Source organism: Panthera uncia, chromosome D2, assembly GCF_023721935.1.
Source record: "Panthera uncia isolate 11264 chromosome D2, Puncia_PCG_1.0, whole genome shotgun sequence".
Taxonomy (NCBI): domain Eukaryota; kingdom Metazoa; phylum Chordata; class Mammalia; order Carnivora; family Felidae; genus Panthera; species Panthera uncia.
The window spans coordinates 28,101,723-28,125,995 of NC_064818.1; the positions used below are offsets into that span (position 1 = coordinate 28,101,723).

At 41.1% G+C, this 24,273-nt stretch overlaps 1 protein-coding gene across 1 annotated transcript; it reads right to left on the reverse strand.

The window, feature by feature from the left end:
- ATOH7 (atonal bHLH transcription factor 7) lies at positions 1–2,057 on the reverse strand. Its single transcript, XM_049645128.1, has one exon. It carries the CDS (start codon positions 1,530–1,532, stop codon positions 1,074–1,076), a length of 459 nt encoding a protein of 152 aa, XP_049501085.1. The 5' UTR covers positions 1,533–2,057; the 3' UTR covers positions 1–1,073.
- Positions 2,058–24,273: the final 22,216 nt, after the last annotated feature.

Below are 24,273 nucleotides of genomic sequence, written 5' to 3' on the forward strand. Positions count from 1 at the left end.
TTTTAAATTATTATTTCTAATTTCTCCCAAATGCATGTAGTGCTGCTGACCAAGTCATTCTTTACATTAAGGGTTTGATTTATTCATCCAATGGTTAAGCAAATTTATAAAAGTAATTCAAACCAATATTATGCATATTATTTTGCCCCAATCTTGATTACCCTTGGTAGTGATGTCCTTTACGCTCAACTTGTACTGATTAAAAGGGAATCACTTACAAAAGCAACATTTTTTTATTCCTCAGTGCTAGTTTTATATATATATATAAACTCACAGAGAAAGCTTTCAAATTAATTACTTGTACTCTCATCAACTTGTCTTTTTTTTAACTAAGTATTACAAAAGGGCACATTTGCCAATCAGTGCAATTAGATTTAAACATTCCACATCTTTACTCAGGAAAGCACTCAATACGATCAGCCCCAATAGGCCTTTATTGGCATCAGGAAACTAGCAGGGCATTTGGCATGAAAAACAAACCCACATTTTTACTTATATATTACAAAATCTATATTTTAATAATGTATACATTTAAAAAATACAGAGCACTCACGCCCATGTACTCTACAAAAAAAAAAAAAAAAAGTATGACTACTTCATGCATACACACACAATGCACTAAGCATAAATGCATTTACACGACGGGAAGGAAGCTCTTTTAAGCATACACAAGTAATGGATATTGTAACTTCACCCGAACAGGTCAAACTTACTAAGTTTAAGAAAGCGATTATTTCTCTGAGGACTAAAACTGCAGTATAGCCTAATCCTATTTTTTCTTAAGACTGTTTTCCCTTAAACTAGTCCAAAAAAGGGGAGAGAACATTATTTTCACAGCAATCAAAACCATTCATAAGATCCAATAATGAAACCTACAAAATGCTGATTGAGGAGGAAAACAGAAAGGCAATAAAATCGTGTCCATAAGACTGGTGATGCGAATAAAAGTAATCTGAAAGTTTTCTATTTTATTCTAAGAATGCATCCTAGGCCACCTACTGGGGAAAGGGCTACGATTCCGATAGGTCCGGTGCTCGATCGCTGTGCGTCTCACCCTGGCAGGGCCGCGCGCCCTAACTGGCCATCTGGAAGGGCTCCGGCTGGAAGCCGAAGAGCCTCTGGCCGTAGGGCTCACCCTCACCCGGCAGCTTCGCGCCCGCGAACGGAAGGTAGTGGTCGCGGCCAAAGTGCTCACAGTGGAGACTGACCCAGTCCCGCTCGGAGCCGAATCGCTCGGCCTCGGCCAGGATGCGGGTCAGCGCCATGATGTAGCTCAGCGCCATCTGCAAGGTCTCATACTTGGACAGCTTTTTATCCTGGCCCCACTGGGGCACCACCCGGCGCAGGCGGTCGAAGGCCGTGTTGAGTCCCTGCATTCGACGGCGCTCACGCGCGTTGGCCGCCAGGCGCCTGCGCGCCGCGCTCTCCAGCCGTCCGGCCCCGGCGCACGTACCCGCGCACTCGGCGCCGCCTGCGCACGGGGGCGCGGCGCGCGGTGCCGCCGCTGGGTTGCTGGGCTTGCAGGACTTCATCCCCGTCCCGAAGGAGGGAGGTGCTGAGCTCACTCGCCCGCTTAGGACGTGTGCGCGGGCTCGTCTATTGAGCGGCTCCCCAACGTGGCTCTTCTGAGCAAGTAAGTCATACACAAAGCAACTCGCTTGGAATTAGAGTTAACAGTGGGGAGTACGGGACCCCGCTTCTGTCCTACTGGATAACCAGATTGATGTCTTTTCACTGGCCCAAATTTAGGGGAAACTGAGATGCTGAAGAGAAAGTCATTTTCCCAACGTGAAGTTGGAAAAGAGAAGGGAACCTTCTTGCTGCGGAATTTGGTGTGGCTGGTTTAGGGAAGGCCTTTCAAGTCCTCTGGGAAAGCCTGAGGCTTCTTTTTCAGGAAGACGGAATCTTTCCAGATGCTCAGATAGGGAAGAAGCGGTTTTCCTCAGTAGCTGTCGGAGAGTGCTGGGTGAATCTTTGAAGGAGGAGAATTTATAGCAGAGGGCTGAGGGAGGGAACAGGTGGTGGCAGGTGGGCGGGCGTCCCTCGGCTTCCATCTCAGCACCTTCCTACCCTGGGAACTGCAGGGGGGAAGGGGGACGACGCACAGCAAAATCCTGACATTACAGCCTTCGTCTGTTGAAGTTTCTCCAAAGCTATGTCTAACAGTAACACACCATCTGGAGTGGCCTGGCTGTCCCCAAAAGCATAACAGGGTGGGGGTGGGGAAGAATTTGGTCCATCTTTTCCCATATTAACAGGCAACTTACATATCAAAAACTTAACCGAGGTTTTAAAATTATTAGAAATCATTTGCGTGAACATGTTGGTCTTGGAATTATGAGATCTATTAGAAGTTTAATATAAGAAGATTTAGCTTTGTCAAGATGTATGACAGTTTTGGTTAATGCTGATCTAATATATTGACATTTTAATTTTAGCTATTAAGTAAGTTGTGACAAATTAGCAGGCCCGAATATTGCAGACCTGGAATTTTAGTGTGCAAATAATTTGGCTGTTTTGTGCAGAATAATTTATTATAACATATCAAAAGATATTAATGGTATATCAAAAAATAACATTCTAATTATATAATTGGATTGCATGAGTTTGGATACTTAACCAAATTAACTCAGAATTTATACACCATTTCCCCTGAAAGAGGTTCATAAATATTTGGGGACATATATTGAGAAGGTAATTATTTAATTTGATATTTAAGTCTAATAAAACTAATCATAATGCACATATATGTGCAAAATGGAAACATCCAAGTAATTTGTGAGATGTTAAAAAACAATTCCTAATGGAAGATTTTTTTTCCCTACCTCATAAAGCTATAAATATTTCATACTACTTGGATGTTTCAGTTGTATCAGCTGTCCTCAGGAACAATAATGAAGCATGATTTCCACTACTGATAATGATCTGATTTATACAGAGAACCCATTAACTTGATTTTCCCATCACAGCTTTTTTCTAGCTCTTAAGGAAGAGTAAAGTGGCAAAGAAACCAGCTCCAAATAGATACAAGCCAAGATCATTTCTGGATTCTTCAGGAATACCAAGTATGTTCTCTCTCCTTTTAAAACATGGATTATGTTAGCATTATTCTCAGATATTTTTGTTTAATTAAATTTTCAACAAACTCACAAATTAGGAGTCTTTTTACTATAACTTTCTTCCCCCACCTTTGCCTCCCAAGTCCAGTCTTCCCATAAATAGTTGATTAATCCCCAGCTGAAGCAATGACAGTAAAATGAAGTTGAGTAACATGAAGACAATAGGATGCAATTGAACATTAATGATCTCCAGCGTGACAGATGTTGAACACAGACTTTTGCATGGAGCCACTCAGCTCTGTTACTCTGAGTCCTAATATCTTGGTCAGGAACAGTAGTCCTGTGACAGGAAAGACTATGTTCTTTCATCATCAAAATGTCAAATATATTTTTTCAATTTTTATGGAAATCTGCCCTACTAATACTATTATTTCTCATGTTCATTTATCTTGCCCCTTCCCCCACAAGGAGACTTCTCTGTGATACTCTTTGGACTTTTCTCCCACAAAGCATACTGTGCACTTGTTCTGGACACTATTGACCAGAGTGTTAATAAGGTGCATGATTTTGCAGGCCACGTATTCACACTCGGAGAGATTATAGTCTGTGCACCAAGAGAATCAAAAGCACAACTTGAAGAGGAAAAGGAAATGTAGCAGTATGCACATAGCACATAAGAACATAAACTAGCAGATATTTACAACATGAAATCGATTCAGGGTAGAGAATATTGCTGTAATAAAGGGCCTTAGGAGGTATACAATGTGTTTAGTAGGACATTTCCCAAATTTTTTCTGAAGGACAATTTATAAGTACTACAAAGATGCTATTGGGGAAAAAGATTTCATTGTCAAGTAAATTTGGGAAATACATCTACTGTCTCCTGCTTATAGAGGCATGAAGAAAATTGGTATAGTAAAATTTCTGAGAAGTCCTAAGGTAAAAAAAAACATATTGACTCCACTTCCTAGAACTTTTTGAACACAGAACCCTTTTTTCCTAGAGAAGCCTGTCCACAATTTCCTTGGAACTTTCAATCCTGCTCTAGTACCTCCCATTTATTTTAAAGGTTTTTTTTAATGTTTATTTTTGAGAAAGTGTGGGTGGGGGAGGGGCAAAGAGAGGGAGATAGAGGATCTGAAGTGGGCTCTGTGCTGTCCTCAGCAAGTTGGACGTGGGGCTCGAACTCACGAACCATGAGATCATGACTTGAGCTAGAGTCGGGCACTCAGCTGACTGAGCCACCTAGGCACCCCTGTCCTCCCATTTATTTTATAGAGGAGAAGGTGAGATGTAGAGACTAAACACTATGCTCAGAGGTATTGAGCAACTTAATGACTATATTAAAATTTCCAGTGTTCTTTAATGTTAGAGACTTTCGAATTCTAAGAGCACTTAATACAAGCCACTCAGTTTATGGTGGGGCAGCTGAGATCTACCAGTGACATCTCAAAGTCAGGTAAGTCACCAAGAAAGGTTTCAGGAATAGAACTAGAAATTTTGTGCATAAAGGACAGTATTATTTATTTTATAACCCTAATGTCTAGCACGGTGCCTAGGCAATAATAGGTAATAAATGACCCCAAGTGAATGGCTGGAAAAATAAATTAGGTAAATTGTAGATAGATACTAATCAGAATGAGTATATTCCTAGTGAATAACCTATATGAATTATTTATACACACACATAACTCCACATTTTTTAATGCAAAATGAATTCTTTCCTACCAAAAAAAAAAAACAAATCCATAGGCATTTTAGCCAGAACACGCATGGCAGAAACCTCCACAGTGTTTCCGTACTGAAGGTATGATCCTACCAGGTAAACTGGCAGTTACTGTAGGTCTCAGGGTTGGCCAGAAATCAAAACTGACAGATGTTGATGGTGGAGGGGGGAAGTAGAAGGAGCTTACACCTGTAGGAGTAGAAAAATAGGAGGACTATTATTTTAGAAGTAAAAGATCAATGACTGGAAATTATTACATAAAATATATAGAACAGATTCAAGGGTAAACATTCCTTTTTTGTCCTAGACCATATTTAATTTTTAAAATGGAAACTCTCCAAAGAAACACAAAATTTAAAAAAAGATGAAACCGTGAAAAAAATGTTCATTCTGAAATTTGCAGGAAAAAAATATAAAAAATGAGGAATGGGGCTCTCTTCTGGAGGGGGTAGCAGTTGGGGGATTCTGAGTCCTTGAAAGACTCAAACCAGCAAAAGACAAAGGAATGATGAAGTTGAGGTCCACTTATATTCCATTAAAGACCAGAAGTGCAAGGTATTTAAAAAGTTCTTGTAACTTTATAGTATACTGTATAGTTACTAAGGGGGGAAAACTCTGCAAAAGGTTTTATATGTTTAGAAAAAGGAAGGGAAAGGCAAAGTCTTGCACCTCTGTCCCTTGCCCCTCAAAGATCCAGGGAAGAGAAAACCCAGTAGAAGGCAGAAACAAAGAAGGCATAGACTAATAATGGGGCCACGAGAAAGATGACAATGATGTTGGGGTTCCTGTCCCGGGCCCCAGAAGTGATCATTTATCTCCAGAAAGTATGGGCTCATCACAGTGCCCTAGGTGATTCTTCAGCCCCCATCACACCACACACTGCTTGAGAATTCTCACTTGACAGTCTGATTTAGTTTCTCATTGGCATGAGCCAGACCGACTTGCATGGTTTGGACTCTGCATTCAGTCTTCTCAATAGTGGATCTTAGCCTCCTCTTAGCATCTGGGTTAAGCATGATCTTTGGAGTCAGTTTTGAGTCCTAGATCTCCTGTCAACTAGCTGTGGGCTCTGGCACAAATCACTTCCATTTTTCCATCTGCAAAGTAGAATCATAAAACCTGCCTCACAGGGCAGTAGTGAGCATTGAATGAGACTATAACCATAAAAGACCTTGTTTGGCCCCTAAGGACATCACTCTTTAAATGACAGCTAATACTACATGTTGTGAGTAGTTTTTACAAATGATAATGAAAGTGAACTTAACGAATAATTTTTTTAATCTTTTATACATAAAGCTACCATTAGTCATGATGAGAATCCTAGCTGTGTGACCTTGGGCAACTACTTAACTTCTCTATGCCTTTTCATCTGTTAAAAAGAAGGTTAATAAACAGGTTGGGGGAAAAAAAAGAATGTTAATAATAGAACCAATCTTATAGAATTGGTATGAGGATTGGATAGTTGATTCTTTGTAAGCACTTGGATCTGTGCTTGGCATATAATTAAATGCAGTATGGGTGCTTGTTTAGGTAAATAAAATGACCTGTTCAGGATGTACACTAGCCACCCCTCCTTTCTGCTCATGTTTGCTTTGTTTTCCTGTTCTTCAGTGCTTGTCCCATAGAGTGAGCCAGAACACAAAGAGAAGAGTAATTTCAAAGGAGTTCCTCTTCTCTTTTGCCCTGAGCACAGGGCCTTACTGGGTAGTAAATTTGGTGATTTCATTGTAGTTTGAGATTCACTTTTACAGTAACAGACACATATTTTAAAGTGTTAATTTTCAGGGGATGCTTTGTTTTTCCAGTGACTGGAATATTTGCATTCACCATCCAGGGCCTTTCCCTTACTAGACATGAGGTATTTGAGAAGATAAATCAGTATTCATGATATTTCTTTTCATGAATGTAGAAGCAGAACAAAGGGAATCAATCTGAGGGATGTGCTGGACTGTTGTATGGTAAATTTAGGCCAGAAGCAGTGTTTTTCAGAATGCCCTTCCCTGTGTAGTTCTGGGTTTGAGGTAGGCAAAAGGAAGTTACATGAGCTTTGGGAAGCAGAAGTGAAGCCACCATGCTCTGAACATCATGGTAGGTTAGAGGCCATGAAAGATGGATGCAGAGGCACAAGTGGATTCCAGTTTGGTCTTGAACTTTTCCATTGTGTACCTGCTCCTCCCTCCCGACTGCCAGCTCTGCTGACCAACAGGGCCCACTATCAGATGCTTCATGCAAACTCAGAGAGATGGTAGCCACAAAGAAGCACCAGCCTCGCCACCCAGTGTTAGTCCAGCAGCTGGACATGCGTGCCTTCCAGACCACCCTGCAAGCTCTGACTCATTCGCCCAAGCCAGGGCTGCTTAGTGGCTATTCTTTGATCCTTCAACAACCCTTTTTAGACCCTTACATTCTTAGCTCATTCCCTTATTGTGTAAGTCCTCATCCTTATAAATTCCTTCTTCCATAATCTGCACAGTGGCTCTGCTTCCCTGGTTGAACCCTGACTAATAAAAGGAATCTCTTATCCAGGCAACAGCAAAGTTGCCTCCCAGTGAAGACCCTCTACCCTGGTACCTATGTCTTATCTATGTGTCCACCAGTAATTACTATTTCCTTCTGTTCAGCCCTGTGCCAGGCACCATCAGGGATAAGACAGCCTTTAGCCTAGTGGAATTCACAATCCAGTTGTGGAGATAAGACCCAACACACATCAAAAAACTAACCCTGAGTAGTAAACCAGGGTTATGTTTCCTAAACAGCACACAAGATAATACGTTAGAGTATGTGAGAAGATTAGAAATTTTGCTAATATTTATTTTATCCCATTTTTTTAGTTCTGTCTTGGGGTGTTTGTAGTGTACAAAATATAAATACATATATTTATTTATGAGTATATACCAGTGCTTTTTTTTTCTGATAGGAGTGTATGACCAAAAAAGCTGGGACCACTGTCCTAGGCATGAAGCAGTGCATGATTAGTACCATTAGGAGCTCAGAGCAGAGAGATTTTACTATGCTCTGGAGGGAAAAGTATTTCGATTGGTGACCCCTACCTCTCTGACATCAGTTCTGCCCCTCAAAAGGCTGCTCCTCCCCCACTGCCCATGCTTGAAGCCACCTTGAGGCTTCTTCACTGGTTACTCCCTTGGCCTCAAATGCAGTTTCTCCATATCTTCCCTGGCTGGTTTGGTTGTGTCATTTAGCTCCTGTTCTTTTTTTTTTTTTTTTTTTTTTAATGTTTATTTATTTTTGAAAGAGTGCCAGCTGAGGAGGGGCAGAGAGAGGGAGACAGAATCCGAAGCAAGCTATGCACTGACAGTAGTGAGCCTGATGTGGGGCTCACACTCATGAACCGTGAGACCATGACCTGAGCCAAAGTCAGATGCTGAACCGGCTGAGCCACCTAGGTGCCCCATTCAGCTCCCATTCTATCCAATGCTTTATGTCCTTAGCTGTTAGTCTGGAAAGTCCAGGAATTCAGGGGTTTCCTCTATACTGTTCCTAGCTGTGTCTCCAGTACCTAGAATTGTGTCTAGCACAAAGCATATGGTCAAGAAATGTTGGTTGAAGGAATAAAGGAACGGAGGAGGAAAAGGTAGATGAAGGGACTCCACACACAAAGGGAGAGTAGCAACATAACTCTTTTTTCTTCTTCTAATATGGACTCTTTTGGGGGAAATTGTGTCCTCCAGAAGCAGTGGCAACAGACCTGCTGCTTTTGTTTCTGCTCTGAAATTGTGGTATTCGCTGTTTCACAGTGAGCAGGTGGCTTACTTCCCCAAAGGGTGGCTCTCATTACAATCCAGGTTTCAGGCAGTCCCTGAGTCAGCTCAGAGTAAAAGCCCAGAGGCCTTACTGGCCCAGGCCAGCGGCTGATACCTGCTCCCTGCCCCAGGGAGAAGTGGTTTTCTCTCGATTTTAGTTGGTGTTGCTTTTTTGCTTCCTTGTGCAATTTCAGCAGCTTGGCTGAACAAGTTTTCTAAATGTCCAAAGACTTCAGTCTTTTAAAGCCATGTTCCTGTTCCTCCTCACCATCATGTTTGATTTTTACTTCCCTGCCTGTGCCCCAGCCTCCTACTGACCTCCACTGACCAGGGCACAAAAAGGTACCATGCCTAGCTGACCAGATACTTGTACCAGTCAGATTCCTGGCCGTCTCTAAGTGGAATCCAGTGCTGGTAGCCAGCTGGTAGCCATAGGCATATATGTGGTTTTCTATTCATTTGGCAGCCATATACCAATTTGTTTCATTGTTTCAAACTTTCATTCATTTGTTTATTCAACAAATATTTATTGCACTTACTATGTGCCAGGGTACTAGAAATAGAGTTGCCCACACTGCAAAAATCTCTATCCTGGTGGATATTTAAAACTGGTACTGTGGGTATCTTCTTCCGAATTTATTTCATGTTTCCTCAAATAGGTTATAAGTTCTTTGAGTGAAGGGGCAAATTTTAGATACCTGGGTCTTGCTAGAGTGTTCGATAAATGTGTATTTGCTGTACGGTTGACTGAAGTTTTTATTCAGGATGACCTTAAGCTAAGAAAACCAATATCATCACCATTAAAAAAGTAATGCCTTCAGGAAATGCCAAATGCTGACTAGCTATTAATTCCTATCTTTTTTTTTTTTTAATTTATTTGTTTATTTTGAGAAAAAGAGAGAGCACAAGTGAGGGAGGGGCAGATAGAGAGGGAGAGAGAGAATCCCAAGCAGGTTCTATGCTAACAGCCCGACACAGGGCTCGATCCCTCGAACCATGAGATCATGACCTGAGCCAAAATCAAGAGTAGGATGCTTGGGGCGCCTGGGTGGCTCAATCGGTTAAGCGTCCGACTTTGGCTCAGGTCATGATCTCGCGGCCCATGTGTTCGAGCCCCGCGTCAGGCTCTGTACAGACAGCTCAGAGCCTGGAGCCTGTTTCAGATTCTGTGTCTCCCTCTTTCTCTGACCCTCCCCTGTTCATGCTCTCTCTCTGTCTCAAAAATAAATAAATGTAAAAAAAAAAAAAATTTTTTTTTAAAAAGAGTAGGATGCTTAACCAACTGAGTCATCCATGCATCCCCATTAATTCCTTTATTCACAATACTCTTTGAGTAGGGACTGTTTTAATCTTCATTTTGTGGCCAGGAAAACTGAGGGCACTGATTGAACTGCATAGCCAGTGACCAGATTTGAAGTGCAGTTCTCTTTCTCCCTAGGGCCTATACTCTGTGCCGCACTGGGTCTTGTCTGGAAGAGCTTTGATGTCAGGGACAGAGCCTTAGTGTGCCCCCAGTGCCCAGAATTATGTCTGGCACATTATAGATGTTCATTAAAGGTGCTGAGAACTATATGCAGCACTGTGTCAGTCCTAGCCTGCCCCAGCATTGCTTAATGGTAGGCAGCGAGACTGGTAGCCTGTAGGCACAGATTAGCCTATTTCTGTGAATCAAATCTTGGGTTTCCTTGGAGCTACATTTCCCACTAGTAGTTTAGAATTAGTACCTAGTCCTCAGCTTGGGGTAACTATACATGGGGGTAAATCAGAGGCTCCTAAGGGCTTACTGACTTTACCCTTCCTCTTTGGACCCTCCTGCAACTTCTCTCTCTCTCTCTCTCTCTCTCTCTCTCTCTCTCACACACACACACACACACACACACACACACACACACACACCATATGGCCTCTTCCTTAGGTTCCCAAAATCCTATCTTGACTCTCAGTCTGATTAGGGGGATCCCTCATTTACCATGAACTCTCTCTTCCCAGGACCTGGACACTAGCTGCTCTCTCAGCAGAGGACTAAGGGTCTGCTTCAACCTGCATACAACTTCCTAGCCCCAGGACCCACCACTTGATCATTTCCACATATCACCATACCTACAGCTTCCTGCTTCTGCATCTCCTCACTATTACATTCTTGGAAGTCAGTACCCAAACAGAGAGAGCCTAAGTTTTCAATACCCCTCCAACTCTGGGCTTCTGACCATCTTCCTCATAGGCCAAGTTCACTAGAGTCAGCTCTTCCAACCCCAGTCTTCCATTACTTGCATGTTTACCTCCCCACCACTGCCTCTTCTTGAGGCTTTAGTGACCCCGACAACTGAGCACCCCATGTTTTGCCAGTCATGCAACCACTGCTGACTGCACTACTCAGACAACAAGTGATTCCCACAGCCCCCTCCTTCCATCACATCTGGCCTATTCCCCAGTGGCTAATGCCCACTTTCCATATAATTTGTCACTCTCATTCACTTGAATCACCTTAGCAAATTTGCTTTGCTGCTAACTGATGAGTACTGAATTGGGGCCCAAGAGACATTGGCTCATGCTTCCATGCCCCCTGATGTATGCAGGATGCAAGTAAGTCCTCTCAAGTGGAAGCCATAAGTTTATTTAAATACTTGATGACTTTAGGCCAAGAAATACCCCTAGAACACAAGTTTTCTGTAGAAGCCCATTACAAGTACGTCTTACCACTTCAGTCTCCTCAGGATCCCCAGACTCAAATGGATCAAAGAAATTCCAGAGTGCAGGCTCTCACCCCCAGTATCCCCTTTCTTCCCTGCCTCACTTTACCCAGAATATCAGCTTTATTAGTTTCCAAAAGAGTATTATGAAAACCCTTCAACAAAGAAAAGGAAATTCTGGTTTAAATAAAGCTATACAGGACTTTTCAGAGTTTTTACTATGATCATGGTCCTTCGCAGGATGAGATCTGCAGAGTTTTCCAAATTATGTGGCCATGGAAGCTCTTCATCTCAGAGGATATCCAGAGAGCAGTATCCCCAGACAAATATTTTGGAAAATTCTAGCTGAATTTATAATCTTATTTTATAATTATAATCTCCTCACAATGAGAAGGCCATCTTAGAACATTTTAGTGTTCGATTTTTTTAAAATATCTGTATATCTTTACACTCAAAAGTTTAGCCTGCTCGTTTGAAATTAATGAACTAATTCCTTCCCCTCTACATTCTAGTCATTCTTCTGAGTGCTGAAGATTTCTCTTATAAAGTTACTTGGAAGCATGCAAATTTTCTGGCAGTGCCAATGGTGAGACATATGTGCTGGGAGAAGTATTTTGAGGCTGGGTAAAAAAACTAGCTGTCAAGGAGAATGATCAGAGGCTCAGTGTTCAGCTAGTTCAGAATTCAACTGTATATAAAGGGATCCCTGGAAGGAAGTGCCAATAGAGAGAAGGGCATTGGTGGCAGGATCAGATTCAAACTGTGACCTAATCCACAGTTTATTGCCCAATGCCCAGTGGTAGACCTGTGCCTGTGAATAACATACCTGTGTTATTTGAGTGTTCTAATTATTGTCCAGTTAACCTGCTAAAAAGAGAATCAGACACTATATGCCTCCTGATGGAAAAACACAGCACCTAGTATATCTACTAAAAAATTGAACCTGGGGCGCATGGGTGGTTCATTTGGTTGAGCACCTGACTCTTGATTTTGGCTCAGGTCATGATCTCATGGTTGTGAGATCAAGCCCCATGAGGGCCTGTGCTGAGTGTGGAGCCTGCTTGGGATCCTCTCTCTCCCTGTCCCTCCCACTTGTATGTGTGCCCTCTCTGTCTAAAAAATTTTTTTAAAATAAAGAAAAATTGAACCTGAATGTTATTAGGCCTCTATATCTAACAACCAATTTGCATGACATTTAGGAGACAGAGAAACATGTTAAGAGATACTATAGGGAGGCAGTCAGCAAAATCTAATATTGAGAATCTCAGTAGGACAATAACTAGTTTGTCAACAAATAGACTGCATGAGAAAAAAGAAAAAGTGAATTGGGAACCTATGGAATTAAAGTAAGAGACTAGAACCATATCAACTGTATGCTATGTGTGGATCTTGTTTGGATCCTGACTCCAATAAGCCACTTCTAAAAATATATATGAGGCAATGGGAGAAATTTGGACACTGATTGCATATTTAATGTTAAGGAACTATTAATAATAATAATAATAATTTATTAGTAGTAAGTTATTTTAGATGTAATAGATATAATTACATTGCTTAAGTCCTTCTATTTTTAGATACTGAAATCTTCACAAATGAAATTATAAAATATGTAGAATTTGCTTCAAAATAATCTAGGACAAAGAGAAACAGATAGAAGTACAGGTAAAACAAGATTGCCCATGACTTAATAATTGTTGAAGCTGGATGATGGGCATATTGTGGTTCATTATACTATTCCTGTTTGAAATTCTGCAAAATGCAAAGTAAAAAAAAGATGGAGGGATGCCACAAGTTGATCATACCATATATATAAGCTTATGAAATTAGAGAGAAATTAGTCAGGAGAAAATTTCCATTTCAGGGTTATATCGCGTGATACTTCAGAAATAGGGGCATAATTCAAAACAGGAGCAGTGTGTGTGCTTCAGGTGCTAGAGGTCAGTGTCAGTGCCTTGGGGTCAAGGAGGTGACCCTCTTTGCATTTCAGTCAAACCACAGAGTGTGCTTTTGGATTCCCAGAAGTTAATCCAACCCTTTTCTGGTTTTATTCAGTACCTGCCTAAAGATACACCTAGCTGCTTCCCCCCCCCCCAGCCCCCCCCCCCCCCATCTGATCCCAATCCCTTTTATCTACCATGTGGGGAGGAGAAGGAGGGTGGGAGGCAAATGGAAGCCTCAAGAGTCCTCACGAGGGGAGCTCCATAAGAGAGCTCTAGTTAGAGCTAATTAGTTCTAGTTAGAGCTAATTCATGGCATGAAAACATGAAAACTCCAGGAAGTTTGGAGGAAGTTTTGGTGAATCATGTGGTCTATGGTAAGCTAAAACAATACTACTGATATCCTGAGTGGCTCCTGCAGAAGTGAGGATGGATTGTGCCAAGGATAGCTATGTCAGAGGACCCTGATCGTGGCTATGGGGAGAGGATGAACTCCATGGCCAGAAAAGAGAAGATACTGAACTGGCCTTAACAGAGACTTGTGTCTTTAGCTGTGATACGAAGTTAACCAACTCTTGGTGACATCATATAGAAATTCTCCCTATTTGAGAGAGCTAGGAGAGAGACTTTGATTTCTTGCTCTGGGATTTTGCCTAGCTTCAGAGTTGTCACTGATAAATGGATCCAATCTCACATTTGGGTCTTCAGAGGAAGTTCTTTGGAGAAGATGGGGCTAGAACCTTCCCAGTCTGAATCAGCACCCAAACGTGGATTGGAAGGATAAATCATATGGAAGAAGCCATTTCCAGTAATAATCATAGGAAAACCATGGCCTCCTTCACTGAATGATTGGCATAGCTGAGGCTGTTCCAGTTAATCACTGAAGGTAATATTGTAGTTTATAAAGAAAGAAAAAAATGGGGGCACCAGGCTGGCTCAGAAGAGCATGCAACTCTTGATCTCAGGGTCATGAGATCGAGCACTATGTTGGGTGTAAAGATTACTTACATAAAATTTTTTAAAAATGTACTTGGCCTTACACATTTTGCAGCTTAGCTGAGCCTAGGGCCTTTTTTCAGAGATCTTTGACATTTGAAGAATTAATGCTCCAGTGTCACCTATTCTTAAGGAAGCCCACTAGGTCGTTTTGTGTAGGTACAAATTTAAATCCCAGGTTGCTAGACATGGATGTAAATCACTGAGCCAAGGAACAAGTCCTGCTGGTTAGCCACCTGATACATGCATCTCCAGGTAGTCTTATGGATGAAGATGCCTTTTAGAGGGGAAATTTTATGTTATGGTAATATTCTCAAGGTTGGAAAACCCAAAAGTTTTTAGTTAGACCACTTGCAAACATCAAAGCCTATTGTCCAGAACTCACCCTGCTCTACCTCTTTTTAAAGTTTTCAGGAGGAAACAGTATTGCTTAAGGTTATTGCAGAAGAGAAAACAGAACCAATCTTTAAGAGAAAAGGAGATAAATGATACGAGAAGTAGCTGACTAAATCAAAGGAAGCTTAACCAATTCTCTGGCACGTGAATGAATGAATGAATGAATGAACCTTAGGAGCCATTGCTCTTGGTCCTAGAGCACTATCATGAAATGACTCTCCTCCAACCCACTTTTCTAATTCCAGTCAAGTTTGCAAATACCCAGGAGAGAGAACTGGACTGACCAGCTTGTCAGGTATCTCTAGCAACAGGGTCACTGGGGGGTTGGTTGTAAGCCAGAAGCCACTGCAGTTTGTGTCAGAGAAAGGGGTACCCTTTCATCCTGCCCCAATGATAGGGATTCAGCTGAAGCTGTAGATAAAGGAAAAAAAGTAACCAGGCATCTCACAGAAGTTGCGATTTGGGCTGTAGCACAATTCTCTAACTACCACTGCTCTCTGTTCATCTGGGAGAACTGGCCCTTCTTGCCTGTCCTCTTCACCCAGCCACACTCAAGCAGGACTCCTCACCCCAGTCCTTTGTCTCTGTTGCAATCAAACTGCCTCTGATGGGGGAAAGGAAAGCTTGGGGCACTTAGGGCCAAGCAGGCCCACACTCCGTCAGAGCTTTGGCCCAGAAGAAAGCAACCCCATCCCTAGCTACACAAAAGTTTTTCTCCCATGAGTCATCACTTGCTCTTGATGACCCAGCGCTCTCAGGGGAGTGATCTACCTGAGGAATACAACAGAAACTGTTACCATGTCTACTGCTGGGTTCCCTGGAGTTCTTGTTCTGATAGGACTAGACATGAGCATGAAGTGCTTCTAACCCAAGAACCCATTTGTTACAGGGTAAATCAATACATATGCCTGGATCTTTATCTCTTTGTCGAAAAACAATAAAGGCTCATGAGTCCAAACAAGGGAGGAATGAGTAACTTAAAGAATTCCCATACAACTTTAAGACTATGGACATCAATGGTAAAAATGTTATGTTCGAGATTTTAAAACCAGCACGACTCATTTGTTTCCTCCCTATTTAATGTGTCTATCTTATTCATATGTAGCTGGAATTTTCATTAGTATCTTTATTGTCATTTTTAATACCTGAGATTTATTAAAAGTGCATTATTGTACCAGGTACTATATATACTAAACCCTTTCAATATGTTATTTCCTCCTCTCAGCAGCCCCCTTTTACAGATGAGGAAAATGAGGCCCAGAGTGGTTAGAAATTTGTCCCAAGGTCCTTCTGCCGGTGAGTGGTGGAACCTCTGGCTGCAGAACATAACCTCTTAACCACTATAAAATCTGTGTCAGTCCAAAGAATACTGGCCTGCTTAACGTGGACTCAGAACATTGAACATAATGATTCAGTATTGCCACATGCAGAGGAACCCACATGTCTCCCTCAAATTGGAGACAGTGTGGTAGGCTTTGGGGGCTTACATGTATTACATGTGTGGTCAAACCTCCAGCCTTTGGATAAATAAACTTACTGAAGTCTAGCTTAGCCTGACAGCCAGGCTCCAACCCCAGCCTCTAGTAAACAAACTCTTTAATTCAATTTATCGATGGGCTGCGAAGACATCAGACTCCACTAGAACAATCCTGGGAGGCTGCTCTAAGCCCTGCCCTTCCCATTAGGGGCTGTAAGTTTGTGCAAACAACCATAAAATTAAACCCACCCAGGGAGGGACATTGATTTCCAATTGGCATAGTTCGCCAGATGCTGTTTGGTCTAAGAACTGCTTGACCTCAACTAGTGACGCCACCTGCCCTTGGCTTTACAGGGTGTGTTCCCAGCAGGGAAGGCCTCTCCACTAATGCTTGCTACTGGAACTTGGGCTGAAGGCGTGGTGGGTTCCCCATATGTTGCAGGGGAGAGGCCAGCCACACCCGGGTTTGGATTCACCCTCTTATCCAACCCTGAAACTAAAGCTGCCCCCAGGAGATTACAGATGCTCCCACCCCCAACTAATTAAATAGGTGGCCTCCTGCTGCTAAAAGGGAATGAGGGCGGAAAGACAGAGGATGCCTGATTTAACTAGGACCTGGGTAAGTAGCTCAGCGGCGGGACCCAGAAATCACTGATGCGTGCCTAAACAGTCTCTAATGGGTGAGGGTGGTTCTATGCCTGAGACCTGGAGTTCTGTTTATTCTCAGCCCACTTTGTAGTTTTCAAATCTTATAGTCCAAAACATTTATTATAGAAGCTTTGCAAATTGTTAAAAACAATATTATCTATTAATGAGTATATTTTACAATTGTTATTACACACCAATCCTTGTGTTAAAGCACTGGAATAAAAGTAACCATTCGAAGAAAAAAAAAGAAGCCTGAGGGCCCGTGTATCGTGTCAACTGCTAAGAACAAAATGTTATCTTAGATTTTTTTTTAAAAAGGGGACTATTTGAAGACACTATTTTTTCTCATGGGACAATCTGAAGATGATTCTATCAATTCATACACATGTACACACACACATACACACGCTCGTACACACATACACAAAGAGCAGGCTTCTGGATTCAAAGCTAAGTGTCTACCTAAATCACCAGTGCTGCATCTAAATGTCCTTGCAATTATAAGTTTATGTAGAAACTAAAATCATGGTTTGCGTTAAGGAAAGAAACCTTTTAGAGTTTTTCAGGAGTTCAGCCTTCAAGTGAGTTATTAGTTGCTCCATCTTCCATTCTGTTTTTGCTACAAATCACTTAAAAGGAAAGAGGACCTGAGAGGCAAAGGGGAAGACAGTTGTAATAATAGGAAATTGGACTAAATTAAAATGATACTAAGTCACATCACAACTTGGCCTCTTTGCCACCAACTTTTGACATTCTAATTAGGGTAAATGGTTATGCAAATCTAGTCTGTCACTCAGGTCCCCCCTCGCCAGAGTGCCTGTGATTGTTTAAGTGAGGACTGTTGATGGCATAATTAAAGCTCTCCTAAAAATTAATTGGGACTTGGAGGACAACCTCCAAAGATGCCCTAATTTGTGGGCAGCCCGGCACAGCTGTCCTTTTGTCCTGCGCGCCACCAGGACGCCTCGAGTTTCCCCATCAAGTGTAATAGAATGTGACACTCGAGGTGTTCTCATGCCTTGGTCCACAAGATAGAGTGGAAGACAGACCAATGGGAGTCTGCAGCACCCAGGGTCACCTCCTGGGCATATTCAGCTGAGGAAATGGGGTTTTAGGTGAATCCAAAGATGGAGCACAAAATATCTGGTTTTGGGGGCCTACATGAAACAAAACTGGTCATGAGTTGATAAATGTTGAAGCGCATGATGAGTACAGGGGTGGGGAGAGGGTGGGCTGGAAGGAGTAATTAATAATACTTATTTTGCTTTTGTGCACGTTTGAAATTTTCCATTATACAAAAAATTTAATGCATACACTACTGTTAAATTAATTAAACAAGGAGGCCACAAGGCTGAAGTGGTTCTAATGCCTTAGCCACTTATATAAGCAAACCAAGACCTAAGCCTCTAAATGCCTTAAGGTTAAGAATCAAAACCTGGGGCATTGGGTGGCTCAGGCAGTGAGCATCCGACTCTTGATTTCGTCTCAGGTCATGATCTTGCAGTTCGTGGGATGGAGCCCCACTTCGGGCTCTGTGGACCCTGCTTGGTATTCTCTCTCTCCCTTTTTCTCTGCCCCTCCCCTGCTCTTGCTCTCTCTCTTTCTCAAAATAAACTTAACAAAAAAAAAATTTTAAAGAAATCAGAACCTAAAGACAACCAATCATAAACGAATAGTTTTTCCCGAATGATGCAACTGCTTAAGCTATAGCCAATCAAATAATTTCCTTGCTCATCTTCCAAGTCTGTTCTATAAAGTTTTCTATAAAACTTTGGCCCATAACTCCTGTCGGTGGAGCATTTCTACCACTTCTAGTTTGGCACTGCCAGATTGGAATCAATTTTTGCTCCAGCTCTTAAAACATTTATATGCCTGAGTTTATCTTTTAACATTACCAAAAAATAACTACCATTACGAGGAAGTTCTTAGTAGCAAAAATCAACTTATGGTTATATTCTTAAAGGAGAAAAGACAGAGTAATCCTAAAAATGAGTATACTGTTCTAGTACTTTTTATCATACCCAACACATCTCCACATTCAGCCATGACTCTTCCTAGTTTTGCCCTAGCTGGGAATGGAGAGCAGGGACTGAGGAAAGCCTAGAATAGCAATGGGACCAGGTGACAGACGAGGGGAAACTGGCTGAGTAGGTGTCAAGAGTGAGATTCCCCCATAATCTATCCTGAGGAGAATTGAGAGTTGATTATGAGTTAACTCTATGCTATAAAAACCAATACAATCCCATTAGACTTAAGAAAGATAACATATACATTTAAAAAATAAAAAGTGCCTGATAGTCAAGGGCAAATTGCCTCAGGATTAACAAGCCTGCTTTGGCATCCATGAGTTAAGATGCAATGAGAGAAGCAGTTGGTAGTTTCAGTTCTATAGGTGGAGATTTTTGAAAGACAAGGAGCCCCTTGGCTATAGGAATTTTAGTGCAGGATAGCTGCAGGCCTTGGAGATCACCCATCTTCCCCCATGCAGAATGATGCTTTTTTCTTTATCTTTTAGAATTATCCATGTCTGGGGCGACAGTAATTAATGAGCTAGTAAAAAGCTGCCCCAGCCAGTGTTTCCTAGCTTTTTTAGAAAAACTGGAGAGAACCAGTATGGGCTAATTAATTGGTCTTCAGGTAGTAACTGAATCAAAGGTGTCTTGGGTACCCTGGGAAGCCGGAGTTTCCTCTTTCCTGAGAATCAATCAGCGCAAGATTGATGAAGGGCTACTAAGGTCAGGCTTAGAAACACAAAACCATCTGCCAACTCTCTAGGGCTGGTACCTGCAGTAGAGCAATTTTAGGAGAACAGGTGTTCATTTTTAACTTACCTCTTCTTTTCTTTTATGCTGAAATCATGATTTTAGCTAGAAAGAGCCTCCAGTTGGTTGATGAAATTCACATACTGTCTATTGTAACTTAAAATAACCTGGCCCAAAGGTATTGTGATAACCTCAGCCAGCTCTTGCACAAAGTCATAAACCACTCAGCTCTGACAGTGGCTGGTCTGGTCTCTCTAGAAGCATTTGTGAGCATCAGGAAATAGTGACTTCAAGGTATTGCCTTAAAAGGGCTGCTATAGCCTGAATATTTGTGTCTCCCCAAAATTTATATGTTGGAACTTAATCTCCAATGTGATAGTATTTGGAGGTGAGGCCTTTGGAAGGTGATTGGGCCATAAGGATAGAGCCCTCATGGATGGGATTAGTGCCCTTGTAAAAGAGACCCTAAAGATCTCCCTTGCCCCTTCCACCATGTGAGGACACACCGAGAAGACACAATGAGAAGATTGTCATCTAAAAATCAGGAAGCAGGCTCTTACCAGACATGAAATCTGCCAGCACCTTCATCTTGGACTCCAGAGCTATGAGAAATAAATGTTTATTGTTGATATGCCACCTAGTCTATGGCATTTTTGGTACAGCAGCCCAAACAAATGAAGACAAAGGGCTAAGCCAAGGAACACTGCTTCACTCTGTAAGTGCAGCACACATCCAGTCTGGACCATCCACTTTGCAGAGTATGCTTGAAAGCCCAAATGTCCTTAAAAGCAGACACGTAAATGTTTGTTTCTGGTTCCTTGAAAGTATCTTCTGGTTCTGTAGGCTAAGAACATTTTCAAAAGTCTTTGATGATGATCTATAAGTACATCCATATGTTAATTGATGATAGTCCATTGACTAGAACTGCCTTTCCTATCTATAAAAACAAATTTGTTTTTTAAGATTCAGCATATATGCCAAGTTTCCTTCTTTTAAATGAAGGTATTCCTTGTTTCTGCTAGTCATTTTTGTCCCAGTTTCCCAAGAATATGGGAAATTTTCCAAAACACCCATGTGGTAGAATGTATTTTTTCAAAGTTGGCTGCAGCCAAATATATTCCATCTCATAGGATCTTATTATAATGTGACATTAACAATCCTCCATCAAGGGGTGGAATTTGTGTTCCTGCCCCATGAACCTGAACAGACCCTTGTAAATGCCTCAACCAGTAGAATATAGTAGAAGTAAAACCATGTGACTTCCTAATATGGTCGTAAAAGGTAATACAGCTTCCATTTGGCTCTCTTGGGGGCCTTGGGGATCAACCTGACATGGAGGAAGTCCAGCTTTCCTAAACCTGCCATGCTAGAAACATCATATAGAAAGACTATATACAAAAAGATAAAGATGTCCAAGGAGCCCTAACTGTTCCAGCTCCCAGCTGTTTGTTCCCAATACAGATTCCAAATGTATGTGAATAAGTTTTTGATGGTCACAACCCTGCCTTTGACACCAAGTAGAATAGAAACAAGCCTTCCCCAACTGTGTTCTGTGCAAATTCCTGCTTCACAGAATCTGTGAGCACAACTGGTTGTTCTGTATCTCTAAATTTGAGGGTAAAATGTGATCAGGGATAGTAACCAGAACTTTCTAAGGAAATTCCTTGAAGTATAGAGAGGGCATTAGATTTGTCATCACTAGCCTGATTTTGAATCCAAATCTAACCATCCTACTAGCTGAGTAAACTTAGCCTAGTCAGAGTCCTTTCTGAGCATTGCTTTCCTCACCCATAAAATGAGCATAATAATGATTGCCCTAATATACATCAAATTTTATTTTATTTTTTTAACGTTTATTTATTTTGAGAGAGAGAGCATGAGCAAATGGGGGATGGGCAGAGAGAGAAGGAGAGAGAATCCCAAGCAGGGTCCACACTGTCAGCACATAGCACCACTCGGGGCTTGATCCTGTGAACCATGAGATCATGACCTGAGCCAAAATCAAGAGTCAGTTGCTTAACCAACTGAGCCACCAGTCGCACCTATACATCAAATTGTAAAAAGCAAGATACAGAATAGTGTGGTAAACTACCATTAGTGTGAGACATATGTATATAAACAAAGATGTGTACATACACAAAACCATATTAATATATTTGTGCTGCATAAAATAACTGGAAGAATACAAATTGGTTAACAGTGATTGTCCCTGAGGAGAGGAAAGGTAGTCTAGAGAGACTTAGTATACAGACTTAGTATATAGACTCAATATACTTTTGTATTACTTGTATCTTTTGCAAGCGTTTGTATTAACTATTTCAGAAAAAATATAAAATGAGAATAAATGAATTTGGGGAAATTATATGGCAAAATTTATATAATAAAAATTTTAATGTTTGATAAAAATAATTAAGACAGTGCAGTGTTATATTAGTTATATTAGTTTTAGGTGTACAATCTAATAATTCTCCAGTTCTATACATTACTAAGTGGTAATCATGATAAGTGTACTCCTAATCCTTCACCTAATTCACCCATCCTCCCACCCACCTCCCCTCTGGTAATCACCAGTTTGTTCTCTGTAGTTGAGTCTGGTTTCATTTTTTGTTTTTGTTTTTGTTTTTTTTGGTTTGTCTTTTTTTTCACGTGTTTTGTTTCTTAAATTCCACATATGAGTGAAATCTTATGGTATTCATATTGTTGCAAATGGCAGGATTTCATTCTTTTATGACTAATATCTGGGGTGTGTGTGTATATACATCTCTTTATCCATTCATCTGTTAATGAACACTTGGATTGCTAATAATGTGAAAAAATTTTAAAGCCCAGAAATAGAACACAGAATCTACAGAAAATTTCAATATATTACAGAAGGGGAATTTCAATTCAGTGGGAAAAGGATGGATTATTTAGTAAGTGTTACTGGCACAAGTGGCAATCTACCAAAATAAAATAAAATATCTCTATGTACAAAAATAAATGTCAGATGGAATTTTAAAAACTGAATGTAAAAATTAAAATATTAAAAATCTTGGAAGAAAATTTAGGAGACAATATATACCACCTATGATGTAGGGAAGATTTTTCTAACCAAAAGTGGAAACTCAGAAGCTATAAAAGAAGTAATACATATTTGACTACATAAATACTTCAAAATTTGTTTGATGAAAGTCACTCAGACAAAACGGGGAAAATATTTCCATACCTATGACAGGTAAAAGTCATAATATATAAAGTGTTTTTGCAAATTGATAACAAAATGCAATTGAAAATAGGGAAACTATATGAATAGCGAGTTCAGAGAAGAGAAATGGCAAGTAAATATACCAGATGTTTAATGTTCCTAATCAGGTATAGGAAAATGAAATCACAACAAGCTATCACTTGTCAGATTGGCAAAATTCTGCCAACGGGGTTGTGGTAAAAAGGATGCGGTGTTAGTGGTAACGTGAACAGCTACAGCCTTTTTTTGGAAAGCTATCTAACAATATCTACTAAAATGAAAAATACACTCTTCAAACCAGAAATCCCTCTCTCAAATCTACCCTCAAGAAATAAAAGGACCAGGACATTAAAAAATAAAATAAATTTACTCTCTATAGTACAGCTTATAATGGTAAAAATCTGGAAATAAATAAAAGGCATTCAGTAGGAGATTGAAAGGACTGATCAAATAAATTGTGAAACAGCTATTATGTGGGAAAATGTTCAACCATTAGAAAGAATAAGCTGGAGAATGAGCTAAAAGATCTAAAGCAGTTGACTGTTGCATGGAAAAAAAAGAAAGATGCAGAGGGGTATATAACATGACACTACTATATTTTAATTTTATTTTATTTTTGATAGACAGACAGAGACAGAGCACAAGTGGGGGAGGGGCAGAGAGAAAAGGAGACACAGAATCCGAAGCAGGCTCCGGGCTCCGAGCTGTCAGCACAGAGCCCGATGCGGGGCTCGAATTCACAAACTGCGAGATCACGACCTGAGCCGAAGTCGGACGCTTAACTGACTGAGCCACCCAGGCGCCCCACATGACACTACTATATTAAAACAAACATACAAAACCAAATTATATATGTGTATATAAACTGATGGCTTATATGATCATGGAAGAAAGTATGGAAGAATATAACCAGGTTATCGATAACAATTTCCTGTGGTGGGGAATAAGGTGTACTGGTTAGGGAAGGAAGGGGTGACAGTTGGAGAGAAAAGGAAGAAGACTCAGTTAGGAATGCTCACAACACTGACTCCATCTTTGGCCCTCCATCTTGGTCTCCCCTCTGGTGCACAGATGGCACCACTTTAGATAACTAGTAGAGATCCCCTCTGGATCACCATTTCAGATAACTACCCTGTGAACTTACCACCATGCCTCTCACTCCATAAAAGCTGTGGGTTAAGGTCCAGATAGCAGCAGAGAATGGGGACAGCGAATAGCTGTGGAATGCCCTCGATCTTCCATGTGCCCCCTCTATTGCCTCTTGATTTTGGCTCGGATCATGATCTCACAGTTGTAGGACCAAGTCCCCGCGTTAGGCTCTGTACTGGGCATGGAGCACAGGATTCTCTCTCTCCCTCTCCCTTTGTCCTTCCTCACACCCTCTCTCAAAATAAGTAAACAAACTCTGTCACCATTAAATAATAATTCTCCATTCTCCCCTTCCCCCAGCTCCTGGTAACCTAATCTACTTTCCGTCATTTTCCTATAGATATTTCCTATAAGAATAATACAATATTTGTCCTTTTGTGTCTGGCTTATTTCACTTAATGTAATGTTTTCAAGGTCCACCCATGTTGTATCAGACCTTAATTCCTTTT